Source organism: Anguilla anguilla, chromosome 11 (assembly GCF_013347855.1).
Source record: "Anguilla anguilla isolate fAngAng1 chromosome 11, fAngAng1.pri, whole genome shotgun sequence".
NCBI classification, from domain to species: Eukaryota; Metazoa; Chordata; class Actinopteri; order Anguilliformes; family Anguillidae; genus Anguilla; species Anguilla anguilla.
Genome location: NC_049211.1, coordinates 12,179,408 through 12,196,938, shown reverse-complemented (window position 1 = coordinate 12,196,938; position 17,531 = coordinate 12,179,408). Strand labels below are relative to the sequence as shown.

The 17,531-nt window shown below is 52.3% G+C and overlaps 1 protein-coding gene across 16 annotated transcripts in view; it reads right to left on the bottom strand.

The window, feature by feature from the left end:
• The window catches only part of ubr4 (ubiquitin protein ligase E3 component n-recognin 4), a 63,034-nt gene that overhangs the window by 11,321 nt on the left and 34,182 nt on the right, over nt 1–17,531 (bottom strand). For 8 of the 16 annotated variants that reach the window (XM_035383337.1, XM_035383339.1, XM_035383345.1 and 5 more), the window contains 34 exons: nt 15,695–15,832; nt 15,292–15,460; nt 14,711–14,915; nt 14,397–14,516; nt 14,064–14,273; nt 13,774–13,923; nt 13,365–13,592; nt 12,987–13,065; nt 12,112–12,327; nt 11,593–11,761; nt 11,142–11,286; nt 10,774–10,859; nt 10,492–10,579; nt 10,191–10,384; nt 9,626–9,865; nt 9,159–9,297; nt 8,514–8,639; nt 7,783–7,932; nt 7,015–7,358; nt 6,422–6,512; nt 6,053–6,137; nt 5,187–5,314; nt 4,863–4,992; nt 4,574–4,731; nt 4,332–4,441; nt 3,810–3,951; nt 3,575–3,656; nt 3,105–3,278; nt 2,900–3,021; nt 2,176–2,373; nt 1,578–1,658; nt 1,239–1,326; nt 599–726; nt 344–451 (listed from right to left, as the gene is read on the bottom strand). In XM_035383337.1, the coding sequence (XP_035239228.1) occupies nt 344–451; nt 599–726; nt 1,239–1,326; nt 1,578–1,658; nt 2,176–2,373; nt 2,900–3,021; nt 3,105–3,278; nt 3,575–3,656; nt 3,810–3,951; nt 4,332–4,441; nt 4,574–4,731; nt 4,863–4,992; nt 5,187–5,314; nt 6,053–6,137; nt 6,422–6,512; nt 7,015–7,358; nt 7,783–7,932; nt 8,514–8,639; nt 9,159–9,297; nt 9,626–9,865; nt 10,191–10,384; nt 10,492–10,579; nt 10,774–10,859; nt 11,142–11,286; nt 11,593–11,761; nt 12,112–12,327; nt 12,987–13,065; nt 13,365–13,592; nt 13,774–13,923; nt 14,064–14,273; nt 14,397–14,516; nt 14,711–14,915; nt 15,292–15,460; nt 15,695–15,832 (5,021 nt within the window). The remainder of the gene's footprint in view (nt 1–343; nt 452–598; nt 727–1,238; nt 1,327–1,577; nt 1,659–2,175; nt 2,374–2,899; nt 3,022–3,104; nt 3,279–3,574; nt 3,657–3,809; nt 3,952–4,331; nt 4,442–4,573; nt 4,732–4,862; nt 4,993–5,186; nt 5,315–6,052; nt 6,138–6,421; nt 6,513–7,014; nt 7,359–7,782; nt 7,933–8,513; nt 8,640–9,158; nt 9,298–9,625; nt 9,866–10,190; nt 10,385–10,491; nt 10,580–10,773; nt 10,860–11,141; nt 11,287–11,592; nt 11,762–12,111; nt 12,328–12,986; nt 13,066–13,364; nt 13,593–13,773; nt 13,924–14,063; nt 14,274–14,396; nt 14,517–14,710; nt 14,916–15,291; nt 15,461–15,694; nt 15,833–17,531) is intronic. The other 8 variants (XM_035383344.1, XM_035383349.1, XM_035383352.1 and 5 more) reach the window with 4 other exon arrangements.

Sequence of the window (17,531 nt, the reverse complement as noted above, 5' to 3'; positions counted from 1 at the left end):
ACGCTCCTCTCATTTACACGTAAAATACATGAGCAGGGAGTACATGAGAATAGAGAGCATTTAATGATAGGCTCAGGGCCTTCAGTCCACCGCAGCTTCTGAAAATTTCATAAGCATAAGTTCACTAATAATATTCTCCAAGGCAGGGCTTTGCATACATCTGGCTTCCGGCTCAAAGTAATTAAAACGAAACGGGCAAGGGACCCGAGAACAGAACCTTGTGGAACTCCTAAGGGTACTCCTAGTTTACTCCTGCTCTGAGGGGACACCTCTGAAGGGTCAGCGGTGCTCTCCGGTAGGAGGGCGGGTCTGAGAGAGAGGCGACAGAGACGAGGTTGCTCACCAGGTTGAGAGTTCCCAGCATGACATTCAGCGTGTTCATCTCCGGCTTGACCAGCTGCTGCCGGTTAATCTTCACTTTCACACAGTAGCTGAACAGCTTCAGTAACACCTGCAGAGGGAGGCAGGGGAGACCGTGATCAGTGGCTAGATCCACACGTGTGTTCATTTTGGTTTAGGTTAAAGGTCAAAGGTCAGTCTTTGGAGAGTTAAGTTGGGGGCTTTCCCACAGGAAAGAGAGGGTTTCAGTCACACTCACAGTGAGTAGGTGTCGGCCCTGTTTGAAGTCCTTGATTCCAGACAGCCTGTGGAGCATGCACTCTAGGCCGCCACATTGCGCCATCACTCCCGCCATCTTGTACACTTCCTCATCATCCTCTTCTTCATCTGCGCACAGACACAAGCCAGCACTTAATACAGCGGCTTTCCCGAAAAGTACATACAGTTCCCCCAAAACGCCAAACTGTGCACGTCAGTATCATAGCAAGCGATGTTTAGGAATTGTACAGCTTAAACAAAACATCATCAAATCATTATTTCTTTTTGTGGGGATATAAGGGTGACTAAAGTACATACTATGGAGAAAAACATTATCCAATCCTACATGACAGAGCTTGCCTGGTTTAGCGCTTGTCAAAACAACCGTGAAATTAAAGGTAAAAGTTTTATGGGTGTATTAGTCTGCCAGCTCAATCATAATTACAAGACATGCCGTTCACCTCCCACCGCAAACTATTTAACTCCCGACAATTGCCTCCCGCCTGCCAGAGACTACATACTTTTTTAACTCCGTCACCGACGGAAAGCGGGTGGGGTCAACACTGTTAAAGGGTAAACCTGGGAGTGGTCACATGGAAAAAAGTAAACTGCAGGAGTCCACTCTGGGTGAGGCTCAGCACCTGTGGTGGAGTCCAGAGACTCGATGAACTCCTCGGTGGCGTCGCCCAGGAGACCCCTCATGCGGTAGATGATTCTCATTGGCTCTCCCTGGGAAACAAGCCGTCGTTATCAGCAGTGGAAATACACTGTTACTCAACGTTAGATTGTGAAAGGAGGAACGACTGAGTGAATGAGAGAGAGAGAAAGAGACAGGCAGAGCCATGTAACCTAATATATCAAGAGCACATATAATACTTTTAATTAATTTTCATTCGGTAACAAGTAGAATATTGTCTTTGTTTATTTAGTCTACTGGAGGTAAGAGGATCAAACATATCAAGTACTCTGTCAGCACTTACCTCATTGGTGGGACACCACACCTTCTTATACACCTCGGCCACAGACAAATCCAGGCTTATTATCTTGTTGTTCACAAGCAGCTAAAGGGATGGGTAACATAAAGAGAGTTTAAATAAGAATTATATTTTTAAAGCTTCACCCATTAAGATCCACTTCAACAACAGATCCTGGAAATTGACCTGGGCAGCTGTGCACAGGTTGAAATGTGTGGTACCCTGACAGGCTTAAACATGATTGGGTGTACGGAGCTTGTTGCTGGTGAAGTCATTTATTGTCTTCTATGTTAAAAACAGAAAAATAAATGTTTTGTTGTTTTTATTTTCTATATGGAGCAGGCAGGGCTGTAGGACATTGAGGGGGCGGGGCTGTAGCACACAGAGGGGGCGGGGCTGTAGGACACATAAGGGGCAGGGCTGTAGGACACTGAGGGGGCGGGGCTACAGGACACAGAGGGGTCAGGGCTGTAGGACACTGAGGGGGCGGGGCTATAGGACACAGAGGGGTCAGGGCTGTAGGACACAGAAGGGGCAGGGCTTGTAGGACATGGAGGGGGCGAGGCTGCGGCCCCATTGGACGGTGACGGTGCTGGTGCTGTACCTCCATGCCGCTGTCGTCCTCCAGCAGGGCCACCAGGTCGCAGTCCTGGCAGATCTTGTTCTTGATGTCTCTCATCAGGGGCCCAATGCCCGGCTCGTTGCTGCTGTAGGGATTCCCTGGCATGCGGCCCTGCAGGAAGTCCTCCTGCTGGGGGTCTTTCTCCAGCGTCACAAAGAACTCCGTCACCTCGTTCTCCTCCTGGGGAGGAGGGACCGGCACAGGGAGGCAGGTGAGGGAGGGGCAGGAGCAGTCTGAGTCTCTGCTCAGCTCCATTGATTCTGACAAGTTCTCACCCCCAGCGTAAGGAGAATGCTGGAGAGCACTTTCGGAAGCACCGCCTCCTCCCACACAGGGTACGCAGTGGAAATCACACAGTGTTTAAATGGGGGTACGACTGAGTGCGGCCACATTAAGCTGGAATCTGGTCAGAGCGATGGGACCGAATGCAGACACCTGCGCTTATACGAACGGGATCTCTCAGGACGTGAGTTAGCCAGGACCTGAGTCTACCGCTTTGTCCCAATTGGGCGTGTGTCGCGAGTGATAACGGCATTGGCAGGGCAGACGGTTAGAAACAGGATTTGTGACTTAACTGCCACATCAACTCAAGAGCAATGCCAATAACCAGAGTCGCTTAGTATTAATAACACGAGGACAATGATGATGATTTATTACTAGTATCATTCCTGAAAGCAGCAGTAAGGCGGCGTTTGCGGTCACTCACGGGGTAGATTATGCTGCACAGCCTTTCGAAGATGAAGACGGGCGTTCTGTAGTCGTCCAGGTTGTAGCGCTTGGCCGTCTCGATGCACACGGCCATGAAGGCCTTGGTTTCGGACTCCGTCCCTGCGGGGGAGGGGACAGCGTCAGGGCGCGCCCCACACACGGGTGCGTTACCTGCGCGCGTGGAGGCCGGTTTGCAGGCTCACCTGTGGTCATGTCCTCCAGCATCTCCAGCAGCATGTCCTGCGTCTCGTCGATCAGCTTGGTCCGCTGCACCACCAGCTTGCGCAGGCACAGGTAGCCGTTGAGCACCGTGCCCACCAGCCGGCTCTTAAAGTGGCGCTTTATGGACTCCACCTCCACGAAGGACGAGAGCAGGCCTGCGGGACGCACACGCGCAGGGGTCAGAGGGCACACACACGGGGACACACACACACACACAGAAATGGCACACACAGAAACACAGACACACGCGCGGACGCAGACACAAACAGAAACGACACACACAGAAACACAGACACGCGGGGACGGACACACGTGGGGACGCAGACCAATCCCAGGTAGACACAGGGACTTAGAGTCATGCTCATATCACAGACACACGCACGCATCAGCTTGGACTGATACGAGGAGACGGACGAGAGTCCCTCAGCATTGCGGAGCAGGAGCCGCTCACCCGTCAGGCTCTTCAGAGCGTAGCCCTGCTGCAGATCTGTGCTCAACGTCGCCTCCTCCAGGGCCAGCAGGTGAGCGATTTCCTGCCAACGACAGATGTTAAGACAGCGAGCCAATGGCAGCACACACACACTTCAACAATGTTTCCATTGTTGTAAAACGGCCGGTTTGCATTCCAGCGGCTCAGTGGTTTAGGGGGCTCGGATCCTGCCAGACGCAGAGATATGTCTGGTTACCTTGGTGATGAGGTTGCCGATGTAGGGCAGGACTCCCCGAGCTGCCAGGTACACCTTCCAGTGGGCGGGCTTAATGAGCTTCTGGTACAGCCCCAGGTACTCTGCGGCGCACTCTCCCGCGATGCTCAGCTCGTCCAGGTAACTGCAGAGCACACAGGTCACATGACCACCTCGCTGCCAATCACAAGCCCCACAGGATGCAACCGAGTATACTGTGAGCGCACGGTGGGTGCGTCCATTGTCTTTTTACACATCTATACACTACAATGCAGTTACCATAGTGTGTGTATCATGCTAGGTATCACACTGACCACTTGTACGGGTTCCATTGACTAAAAACACCCAGGCCCGAGTTCAGCTGTCATATTATGGATCATACCAGCAGAGACTGTGGGAATCTGGGAATAACTGATGAAAGACTGGCCCCATCTAATATGAAGGTTTCCCTCCTTTGGGATTGGACTGCAGGTAACCACAGCCCCAGGTTGCCAGGTTCTCCCAGGTGTTTGAGAGCAGTCGTACCTGGTGAGCAGGTCCAGCACCTGCTGCTTGCGGCTGGGTATGGTGGTGAGGGCCTCCACGATGGTGCAGGCAGCCTGTCGAGCCGCCTGGGTGGCCGGGGTGAACAGCACCTGGACCAGGGGGCGGGACTCATTACGGGGAACAAAGCAAGCGAGCCACCTCCCCATCTGCAGTGCTACCCCCGGTGCACTAGGGCGGCGCCGTGGAGCCCGAGCGCCGTTTAACCCCGTACGGGCAGTTACCTGCCGCAGCCAGTTGTTGTGGCCCAGTTTGAGGTCGAGGGGAGACGTCCTCTTCCCCCGCCGGCTCATGAACTGCTTCCACTTCCACACGTACTTCTCCAGCAGGTACTGCTTCCGCAACTCCGCCTTGTTCAGTGGCTTAGACGTGCCCTCCTGACCTGGAATCGTCCAATAAAAAACCCCCGTTATCCCGCATTCACAAATCAGCACACAGCACAAACAGCTGTCCCCCGTAGCGGACGTGCCCCTCAGAGGCACAGAGGATATTGTGCGTTTAATGGCCTCTCACCCCTGGCTGGAAGGCACTTTTTCCAGGCTTCGTATGAAGCCTTGGGATCCTTTTTGAGCCAGAGCTGAGCCTGGGCGTGGATCTCATTGCTGTAGGGCTTCACCGTCGTCAGGGATTCAACAGCAGTGTCCTGATAAACAGAAACCAAGGCTTTAACCACATTAACATGCATGTTTTAAACACTTCCTCAGAAACGGTGTAGCGCATATTAAAGTAGTGGTGACATGCCAGGCAGCGCATTGTTAGGAAGGTTAGCCGCAGGCTACGTTTGACTGGTAATCCCAGTCCCAGGGCGTTAGCCCTGCTAGCTGCTCCACCCTGTACCTTGTTCTTCTTGCTGGTGGGCGCTGGAGGCTTGATGAGCTTCTGCAGTATCCGGAGGCACATGAGGGTGATGTTCTCCACCACCACGGGGGTCTTAATGTTCACCGCCATGAGGAACAGGCTGAGAGCTGCGCATAGCGGAGAGAACCGCATGAAGAACATGACTTTAGAACTGTGTGTAGAGGGATAATATGCAGTAGTGATGCAGTGGTACACTGCTGCTGTAGAACTGTGTGCAGAGGGTTAATATGCAGTAGTGATGCTGCAGAACTGTGTGCAGAGGGTTAATATGCAGTAGTGATGCTGTGGGACACTGCTGCTGTAGAACTGTGTGTAGAGGGTTAATATGCAGTAGTGATGCTGTGGGACACTGCTGCTGTAGAACTGTGTGTAGAGGGTTAATATGCAGTAGTGATGCTGTGGTACACTGCTGCAGAACTGTGTGTAGAGGGTTAATATGCAGTAGTGATGCTGCAGAACTGTGTGTAGAGGGTTAATATGCAGTAGTGATGCTGTAGAACTGTGTGTAGAGGGGTAATATGCAGTAGTGATGCTGTGGTACACTGCTGCTGGATAACTGTCTGTAGAGGGTTAATATGCAGTAGTGATGCTGTAGAACTGTGTGTAGAGGGTTAATATGCAGTAGTGATGCTGCAGAACTGTGTGTAGAGGGTTAATATGCAGTAGTGATGCTGTAGAACTGTGTGTAGAGGGTTAATTTGCAGTAGTGATGCTGTAGAACTGTGTGTAGAGGGGTAATATGCAGTAGTGATGCTGTGGTACACTGCTGCTGTAGAACTGTGTGTAGAGGGTTAATTTGCAGTAGTGATGATGGGGGGTTCCTGCTCTCTGTGCCCCTGACTCACCACATCGCAGGCGTAGCTCCCAGCAGCCCCCCTCCTTGGCAATGGAGTCGGTGAGCAGCAGCATCTCGTACTGCAGGCTGCTGACCTGAGGACACAGAGCCACACCCACTCTTCAGGCCCCTCCCACTTATTGCACAACACTCCACCAAGTCACTACACTCCGGACTCCACCCACTACATGTCACAGCGGACCCCGCCCACTCAATGCATTGAGCGGAACTCCCGCCTACTTACAGAAATCTGAAATCCATCAGGCGCTGTATCCCAGGCTCAACCCAGTCATTACAGGGCGTAGTGCCGTTCGCTATCTGATTAAATGCAGCCACTGCCCTACACTGAATGAGCGGAATGTTGGAAGGATAAACATACCAGGTCAGGGTTGGCCCAGTGGCCTTTCAGAGCAGCTGACACTTTGGCAATGATGAGGTCATTCATCTGCTGAGTGGCGTCAGGGTTGTCTCTGCAGGAGGGGAATTAACACACCGATATTAGGAAAACGTATATGTGTATAACACACAACCTATGTGCTACGGCATTATGGTGTGTGTACGTGTGGACGAGCACCTGTGTGACTGAGTGTGTCTGTGTGCTCAGATGTGTTATGCAAGTATATGTGTGTGTGTGTGTTTGCGTGAGAGTACGTACGCTCAGGTATGTGTATGTATATACATACGTACGTGGGCGTGGTTGCGTGTGCATGCGAGTGAGCGTTGTGTCTGTGTATGTAAAAGCATATACATGCGGGCATGAGCGTGGCTGCGTGTGCATGCGAGTGAGCGTTGTGTGAGTATGTAAAAGCATATACATGTGGGCATGAGCGTGGTTGCGTGTGCATGCGAGTGAGCGCTGTGTGAGTATGTAAAAGCATATACATGCGGGCATGAGCGTGGCTGCACGTGTATGCGAGTGACCCCGGCGCGTGTAGGGGTGCGTACGCGCGCGTTAGCGCGTTAACGCCGTACCGGGTGAGCAGGCACACCAGCTGGCGCACCTCCTCCCGCATGGAGGCGGTTCCGCGGCGCAGGTTGTACTCGAAGAGCTCGCGGATGAGGCCCTGCAGCACCAGGATCTGGCGGATGGCGCTGTTGGTGGCCAGCGCGCGCAGCAGCGTGATGCAGTGGCCCGTCACCGCCGACGCGCAGCCGTAGCACTTGGTGGACGAGGTGTGGCCGCAGCCCAGCACCGACAGCGCGCGGTACTGGCTGGCCGTGAAGGTGGGCTGGGCCGTGCTGCGGGACGACCTGGTGGCCGCCTCCCGCTGCTGCAGGTCGTACTCCAGCAGCTCCTTACGCGACGCCAGAACTTTCTGGAAGGGGGGATGAGAGTAATAAGGAGAGATATCAGCCAAGCTCTATACCGAACACTGTTTCAGTATAACTGAACAAACACTAAGATATGAGAAGGAAATTAATTTATGAAAGAATGAATTTATACTTTAAATGTGTCTAGTACAAATAAAGTTATTATTAATATTATACACCTAAAAATCACTGGACTCTATAGAGGAGCCATTTCTCAGTTGAATTTCATAATTATGAAGTTTATAACAGGCAGAGCAAACCAATTACATGAATGTCATTAATACGCACATAGATATGAATACAAATGAGAAGTTTCATTCATTAATATGATAATGGGATTTTAATATAAAGCAGTACATTAAAAACAGGAAACACACGGAAGAGGAGTTCCTGGGCCCTCAGGTAGAGTGAGCACCTGCACTCACGCACCTGTATGATTTTGGAGAGCTCCTCGAAGGAGGCCTTGCAGTCGCCGCTGTACTCCTGGGCCAGCTGCTGGATGTAGCGGTTGACGCTGGCCGAAGACGCTCCCAGCCCCGCCCCCGCGCCCGTGTCGTCCTGGGAATGCCGGGAAAAGCACTAGGATCAGCGGGACAAGGTGGGAGCAGGGATGGGAACGTACAGCTGCTTAAAAACCACACTCTGCACATCAATCACCACACCACAGATACCACTGCACACCCAGCAGATTAGCAACCCTCGTGTCCCTCCCGCCCACAGGAGGCTCTGGGGCCTTGGCTAGTAACGTGTTTCCGGTGCTGTATTAAGCGTATGAGAAGGCACAGAACCGGGGATGTTTTGACTTTATTGGGAGGGAAACCAGGGAGGGGAATTGTTCAAACAGGCCGCCCTGTTTCACAATTCAGACGAGACGAGGGCGTTCTGAACAACGGCCTTAGAACGTGGACGTGTCGCTGCACGCTCTGCGGCGAAGACAACGCAGCCGCGCACGGCTCCCACATCTAATGTCTTTTTTTCTCCCCCTCTGAATTTAATTAACGGTTTGATGTCATTATCTTTGAATGACAGCTCTTTAATCCAGCACCGAGAACCAGTTCCAAGCCTGCAGGGACTGAATGTGCATTTCTCAACGTTTTGATTTATGAACATAATGTGTCGCTCGGCGATGACTGGCGCTGGTGGCCAGGTCCCCCTCTCACCTGCGGCTTCTCCGGGGCCGCCTCGTTCACCTTGGACAGCAGGCTCTCCAGCTGCGGCCGGTGGCCCATCAGCTGGTGGTAGACGCGGTCGGCCTTGTCAAGCAGCGTGTTTATGTTGGTCACCGCCTAGGGGGAGCAAGGACCCACACAACAGACGGTCAGTCACAGCCAATCAGCCGCTAGAGCACTACTCAAGGCGGGGTCGATAAAGACCACACACAGACACAGTGTAACAGTTTCTTCAATGTGTTGACTGAGGGTTTCCAAAGGTTTGGCTACAGATTAATTAAAACTAGCGGTCACTCAATCACCTGTACTGAGAAAACGCGAGAGACAGAAAGGCTGAAAAATGTACCCGTATTTCTATTTTAATTTTGGACTTTTAGGAACAGAACTGACATTCAGGGAGGCCAGTAAGGGCGAGGGCAGGGCGAGGGCAGGGTGAGGGCAGGGCGAGGGCAGGGTGAGCGCAGGGCGAGCGCAGGGCGAGCGCAGGGCGAGGGCAGGGTGAGGGCAGGGTGAGCGCAGGGTGAGCGCAGGGTGAGGGCAGGATGAGGGCAGGATGAGGGCAGGGCGAGAGCAGGGTGAGGGCAGGGTGAGGGCAGGGTGAGGGCAGTCAGTCTCAGAGCACGCGGGCCTCCTCACCTTCTTGCGGTCCTCCTCGTTCTCGATGGGGTCCACGGCGCAGCAGGGCTTGGCGTAGAGCATGAAGTCGAAGCGGGCGTACTTGCAGAAGCCGCACGCGTTGCACAGGAAGGGGTCCTTCTCGTCGTAGTTAATGGACCTGCGACAGGAGCGGATCGAGACTCAGCCGCGGTGGAAGCGGAAACTAATTAAAATCTAAAGAGACAGCTGGATTTTCCCAGGAACTTCAACAGAAAGACAACGTTTCCATCGAAGTGTCAGAGAGAACACGGTTATACGCCTTTCAGCAGCACAGAGGGGCAGGCCCAGACACAGCTCAGCTCAGCCTAATTCAACATGTCCAGGTAACCATTATTTCATCTGTCCATCAATCCGCATTTCTGACACGGAAACTGACAGGGTAGTGAAGCGGTCAGGTGACGGACGCGTACGCTTCCGGGCGCGGCTCTGCCAGCCGTCCCGCTCACCTGCACTTGTGGCACTGGTACACGTTCTCCCCGCAGTTGCCGCACACGCCCGGGTTGGCGGGCACGGACGCGCTGCAGCGCGGGCACTGCAGGGTCTCCGTCGACGCCTGGTAGTTCTCGTAGAAGTCGGCGAACTCGATCATCAGGTTGGAGGCCACGATGGGCAGGGGGAGGTCGATCTTCACCTCCGTCTGCCCCGGGGTCAGCTGCACCTTCTTGGCTTTGTGCCAGCGGGCAGGTCTGTGGGGGGGGGGGAGGGAAGGGGGGGATTGGGGGGGGTTGTGGGAAAAGAGTTGATGTTGGAGCAAAAATACACAAAACGCACAAACTCACACACAATACAGCACTGTTGAGATCATCGTCTGTGCAGTGACAAGCCCGCTCATGTTACACGGTGAAGCAAAAGCTCTGTGAAATAATAATACTGTCATCTCCCAAAGTCAATAAATTTATTGACATTTCCATGGAAATATTTTGCTTTATGGAGTCGTGGAGAAACATGCAGTCTGGTCCCTGCTCCAGCCCTGCTCACACGCGCACACACTTAAAGGCCCAGGGGACTCACTTGTTCTTCAGCTCCACGATGGCCTGCACGGTGCGGTTGTTGTAGTAGAGGTTGATGGTGCGCACCATCTTGGTGCGCTTGAGGTCGCCGATCTTGACGGTGACCTTGCTGATGGTGTGGCTGCCGATGAGCTTGAGCACCTGCTGGGTGGTGGTGTAGCGCGTGTCCACTTTGATGGAGGACAGCTTGATGTTCTGGGGAGCCAAAGCCCAGGATGTCAGAGGATTCTCACTTCAGTCACACAACCACGCGGCATTACAGAAGAGAATACTGCACAATGTTAGCAGCTGTTTTCACTCACAGAAAATGGCACTTCAGGGTTGTTGCAGACCAGACAGGGGTCGCTTTCCAGATAAAACCCATCAAACTCCACCAGCCCTGATAGAGTGCTATAAAAACAAAAATGGAAAATTAATTAATTTCGAATGGCAACTTAATTTGTTATAATATGATCTGTATTGCCAAAGAGGATTGCCCAGAAGAGGCCCTGTTATTAGGACCTAGTACAAAGGCTAAATTTACCGCAACACAATAAATACAACCAAAGTTGTTAACTTCCTTCATTTGTGGATCCGACACTCACTTGTAGATGTTGGAGTTGGGATGGTTGGTGAGAATGTGGTTCTGGGTCCTCAGGATCTCCACTGCCTTCTGGGAGTACTCCTTCAGCTGTGGCACAAGACACAAGTTTGATTTGTCTCTGATGAGCTCCAGTGAGGACCCACATGATTGACAAGTACACCCCTACCATCCTGTAGACACAGACTGGGGTAGGGGTACCCTAATGGGACTGGGGGTGGGGGGGTTAAAACAATTAGGGCCCTTACTGACAGGTGCCCTCATAAAATATTAGAACATAGGAATTTCAGGGGTGGTGGGGCCCAATGTGAGATCTTTTAAAGGGGCCCAAACCCCTTGGTGGTGCCCCCAGGATCAGGAAGTGGTCATCACCTTTTTCTCAGTCTGCGGGGTCTTCAGGGAGAAGTACCCCAGGAGGTCCACGAACTGCGCGGCCTTGCGCCCGTACGCAGGGAGCTCCGGCCAGATGGCCCAGGTCAGGTCCAGAAGCAGTTCCTGCTGGGATTTATTGGAGTTCCTGTGCGTGGAGGAAAACTCATTACAGCACTGGCAACCAAGAGCTTCAGAAGCCAAGATTTGCTCCAGTGTTCACGGGGATATGCGTGTGACCTACATACGAAGTAACTCCACCCACTTACCACAAAGACATAAATACAGATTTATGAACATTCAATAGGATTAAAAAAACAAACGGAGATGGCAGCCTGTCAAGCTAAATTAGTAACAGCATGTCGACTGGGCATGTCGACTAGGCGTGGCACATGACTACAGTTGACCTGAAAAGAACCGTCGTGACAGCGAGGCGGGCGGTGAGTTCACGCACCTGTAGATGTGCAGGGCCAGGCAGTGCGCTTGCCAGCGCACGGACGAGGAGTTGGACTCCAGCAGGAAGCAGCGAAGGAACTGGATGAGAGTCTCCTTGTCTGCAAACTTGTTGAGCTGACTGACCAGGGCTGTGCAGAGCTGGTCCTCCTGGCTGCCCACACCTTCCCCTGTTCAACACACAACACATACATGTTAGATACACGCACGCGTGCGCACACACACACACACAACACAAACTTCAGACATGGGAAAGAACCAAAATTCTCTACATATATTAGTATCATTACTGAGAATCCCTACTAAAATCTTACAATTTAATTGGCAAATTAAAGTTAATGACATCTCTCAAATTTAAGCAGGAATGTCCTTTTCTTATTATCTGAACATGGATAATACAAGAACAAGGTTTCCCCCCAGCCATTTAGAATAAAAAAAAAAAGTTTTTTATGCTCATCCTCCCAGGCCAAGACACAAATGTAAAAGTACTAAATAAAAAAACATGGGTAACCAGGCTCACCGTCCTTCTCCTTCTCCTTGTCCTCCTTCTTGCTCTTCTTGCTGGAGGACTTGCTCTGGGAGGACTGGGAGGCCCCGGACCCCCCGCCCGACCCCCCCGAAGCGTTGGTCGCCAGGACCTTACTGCCGCACAGAGCGCAGGAGAGCAGCTGCAGCAGCACTGGGGACACGCCCTCATCCACCAGGAAGCTCACCTGCAGCAGGAAGTACAGCACCGCTGGGGGCAGAGAGAGAGACAGAGAGAGAGACTCAGGCTGGGATTTAGTCTACAGTGGACAGATGGCCCAGGTCAGGTCCAGGACCAGTTCCTGCTGAGATTAACTGGAGTTCCTGTGTGTGGAGGTGGCTCCTCATCTAAGGCCAACTATTAAAAGTAAGATGCTTTTTCTGCTCCCACATACAAACTTTGTCAAGTTCAGCAATAGCTAAAAAAAAAACTCGTCAAATAGTTTGCCTAACTCTTTTTTTTTTCTGTAGGGGGAAAAAAACCCAAGTTCAAGCCATAAGCTGGTTGGTAAAACTGCTTCTGGGTCAGAAGGAATCTGACGTTTATAGATCAGAAGCATCTAGAGACTGAAATTATTTTCTTTTCCCACCAACTACTCCCCATGAAATCTGGTATTTTGCCAGATAATATAAAATTATATTATCCTGGAATTTTGAGTGAGATTTCTCAAGGCATTTTAAGATCGATTCATAAACAACGAGCAAAAGCCTATTAGAGCTGCTATAACTGAATCAATGCTGAACGCACTCTGTACAGAGAAAGGATACAATCTCCAATCTCAGCACAGCTTCATTAGACAGTACAATATGAGAGTACTTTAGGCAATGAGCCACAGTAATAATATTAGCCGGGTGTGCTGGGCTACTTACAGTCATCCTTCATGCAGAACTTCTGCCAATTGATCGTTCTCTGGGTGGCGATCTCAGCACAGGCCTTCAGATGCTCCATCTTTCCAAAATAAAAGCACAATTAATTATAGTATATATAAAAAGCACATATAAGCAACAACAATAATGATGCTGATATTAATTATACACTTTTCAAGAGGCACGCCTAAATAACGACATAAAACTTAAGTAATATAATTGGGAATGCAATTCAGAAAAAGGGAAAAGGTTTAAAAAGGAAGAAGAACAAGAGGAAATAACATACAGAACTAAAGGAATATAAAGATAAGCTGAGAGAAAGAGAAGAGGGTCAGATGAAGGGGGCGTGTCTCTGGGGCTACACAGAGCTCAGACACTCACCAGGCTGATGAGGGTGTCATACTGCAGGGCGGAGCCTGACGTCGCCGTGACGACGCCCGCCCTCAGGAAAATTCCCTGCTCCTCCAGGAGCTTCTTGATGCCGCGCACGTGGGAGTCCAGGCTGTGGAGGTCGCGGAGCTGGCGGTACTTCTCCTTGGAGCCGCAGATGAAGAGGAGGAGCTTACGCACCTGCCGCCTCACGAAGGGGGTCTGCTGGATCATCAGGTACTGAGGAAAAACGAAACACAACCGGGCTTAGGGTTCTGGTCACAAGGCCTTACGTTCAGGGGGACTTTCTCTCGTATGAGCTATGACTAAAAGGATATTACAAAAATAACACTCAGTAACATCAAAATAATGTTCTAAAAAAAAGACACTAAAATGACAAAGGCAGGGGTGTCCAGGTTACCTCAGACAGGAAGTAGAACCAGGAGTGGTCGAAGATGGGGGGCGGGATGCGGGGGTTGGTGTCGGCGATCTTCTTGATCTGGTAGGGCAGCCGCAGCACCATCTCTGTGAGGAGCTGCGAGTAGGCCTCAAACACGTCCGAGGCGTGGCCCTGGGGGAGGGGAGGAAAGGAGAGCGTCATGGCGATGCTGTCACGGCGACAGCGTCCCGCTCCGACACGCAGGGGCGAGGCGTGTCGCGCGGCCGCTGGGCGAGCGAGGCGGCTGGCCTCCGGGGGGGGGGGGTCCTCACCTTGACGTACTGCCGCAGGAAGAAGGGGCTCATGTCGGGGGGAGAGGACGAGGTGTGGGGCTTGAGCAGCTGGCTGGCGGCCGCCGGCTCCTCCTCGCCCTGCTGGGTCTTCCAGAACTCCAGCAGGGACTTGAGCACGTGCAGGCAGTAGTCTATGGCGCCCAGGCTGAGCAGAGCCGTCGCCGTGGCGTTGGAGATGAGAGAAGAGGACTGACACGGGAGAGACAGACAGAGAGGCACATTACAGTCAGCTCACAGAACAGGCTAGCTTTAGCCACCGCTAAAATTACCCACATGCAGAATGCAGTTTAGTGAATAAAGTGTGTTGCTTACATTTACCTCAGAGGAAGACTTTGAGCCGGACTTTGTGCGCGACATGAACACACTGAGCAGCCGCATGATCACCAGGTGGACTTCGTTCATGGGGCTGCGCTCGTTCTTCTTAGAGACGTCCTGTGGAGACAGACACACAAACACACAGACACACACACACACACAGACACACAGACACACACGAAAAGGAGAGCTTAACGCCGGATAACATACTCAAATCTTTAAAAAAAAAAATTAATTAATTTAAAAAATCAGCAGCGGGGCAGCACAGAGACACTCCCACCGCCGCCGTTAGCGTGCGCGTGACCTCTGACCTTCTTGTGCATGTTGAGCTCGGCGATGAGCTGGGCCAGCAGGTCGTCCAGCGCCCCTTTGTCCTTCTCGTCCTCCCCGTCCAGGTCGGCGGTCAGCATGAGGATGACCTGCATGTAGGGGATGGCCTGGACTCCGCCCACGTTGTGCAGCTGGGGCAGGTGCTGGAGCAGGCGCTCCAGGAGCATCAGACGGACCATGTGCAGCCTGCAGTCAGAGAGCATCGCGTTTACACCCCACGCCTTCCTCTTAATGCACATTACAGTTATTAAAGGAAAAATAAAGCCCATAAGGCTGTTTATAATACAGGCTGTGGGCACACTTCTGAGAGATGGGTGGAGAGTCAAAGTCACATGACACAGACATATCCTGGCATACAAGACTCCCCTCCACCCCCCAGTACGGACAGTAAACCACCATCGCAACATATTTAATATAACATACAGCATGATATAATCCAGCCGGTGTTATACAGGGTAATGTTAACACGTAATGATATAATCCAGTGCTGTGTACTGTTGAGCTGAATCCCAGCGGAGAGAGCTCTCTGTTTCTGTGAGAGGGGACGTGGCGGGGGACTGACCGGTTGCTGGTGTGGATGTCGCCCTCCGTTTCGCCCTCTCCCTCAGACCCCTCCCCCTCCTGCTGGGCGGTGGTGGTGCTGATGGCGCCGGTGCTGGAGCTGATGCTGCCGGGCCCGGTGGGGTGACCCTCCACCGTGGTGTCCCCGTAGGCACTGCTCCTCCCCGAAACTGAGAGACAGAGAGAGCAGTCATGCGCTGGATCGCCCAACCTGGCAACCCGGTCACCCTCCGGGCTAACAGCCCGACACTATGGTGGATGATTTGGTACAAAATGGCCACCGTGCATGCCAGGTGTGGGTGGTTTAGGCTGAGTGATCCCTCCCCCCTTCACTGTCAGAGCGCTGTTCCTGGGAGGAAAGGCGCTATATAAGCGCGCTCTCTCGCCACGGCGCTGGTTCTCACCGCTGTGCTCGCCCGCCACCGAGTCGATGGCGCTGCCGCCGCTCTCGGAGCCCACGCTGCCGCCGTGCTCGGCCGGGGACGTGCGCAGGGTGGAGCCGTCGGTGGCGGCCGTGCTGCCCTCGTCGTCTGAGGCTGGGGCTGAAAGCATAAGCAGAGCTGTTACAGGAAAAACACAGCAGGGCTTCTGCATGGGACACACAGCCAGAGAGTCCACACAGGAGGCATTTAACATGCACGCTCACACAAATACACACACACACACAGCCAGAGACTCCACACAGGAGGCATTAAACACGCACACACACACACACACACATACACACACACACACACAGCCAGAGAGTCCACACAGGAGGCATTAAACACGCACGCTCACACACACACATACATACATACACACACACACAGCCAGAGAGTCCACACAGGAGGCATTAAACACACACGCACGCACACACACACACAGCCAGAGAGTCCACACAGGAGGCATTTAACATGCACGCTCACACACACACAGCCAGAGAGTCCACACAGGAGGCATTAAACACACACGCACGCACACACACACACAGCCAGAGAGTCCACACAGGAGGCATTAAACACGCACGCTCACCCACATACATACATACACATACACACACACACACACACACACACACACACACACACACACAGCCAGAGAGTCCACACAGGAGGCATTAAACACACACGCTCACCCACATACATACATACATACATACACACACACACACACACACACATACATACATACATACATACACACACACACACACACACACACAGCCAGAGAGTCCACACAGGAGGCGTTTAACATACACGCACACACACACACACACACACACACACACACACACACACACACACAGCCAGAGAGTCCACACAGGAGGAATTTAACATGCACGCGCACGCACACACACACACAGCCAGAGTCCACACAGGAGGCATTAAACACGCACGCTCACCCACATACATACATACACATACACACACACACACACACACACACACACACACACAGCCAGAGAGTCCACACAGGAGGCATTAAACACACACGCTCACCCACATACATACATACATACATACACACACACACACACATACATACATACATACATACACACACACACACACACACACACACACAGCCAGAGAGTCCACACAGGAGGCGTTTAACATACACGCACACACACACACACACACACACACACACACACACACACACACACAGCCAGAGAGTCCACACAGGAGGAATTTAACATGCACGCGCACGCACACACACACACAGCCAGAGTCCACACAGGAGGCATTAAACACGCACGCTCACCCACATACATACATACACATACACACACACACACACACACACACACACACACACAGCCAGAGAGTCCACACAGGAGGCATTAAACACACACGCTCACCCACATACATACATACATACATACACACACACACACACACACACATACATACATACATACATACACACACACACACACACACACACACACACACACACAGAGCCAGAAATGCCAGACGTACAGACTCCACACAGGAGGCACCCACATACATACGCTCACCCACATACATTCAAACGCACGCACACACGCAGCCAGAGATGCATGGCGTACAGAGACTCAACACAGGAGGCATTTAACAGGCGTTCACCCACATACATACATATCATACATACACACACACACAGACAGCCAGACGCCGGACGAACAGAGACTCCACACAGGACGCATTTAACAGGCACGCTCACCCACGTACATACATACCATACATACACACACACACACACACACACACACACACA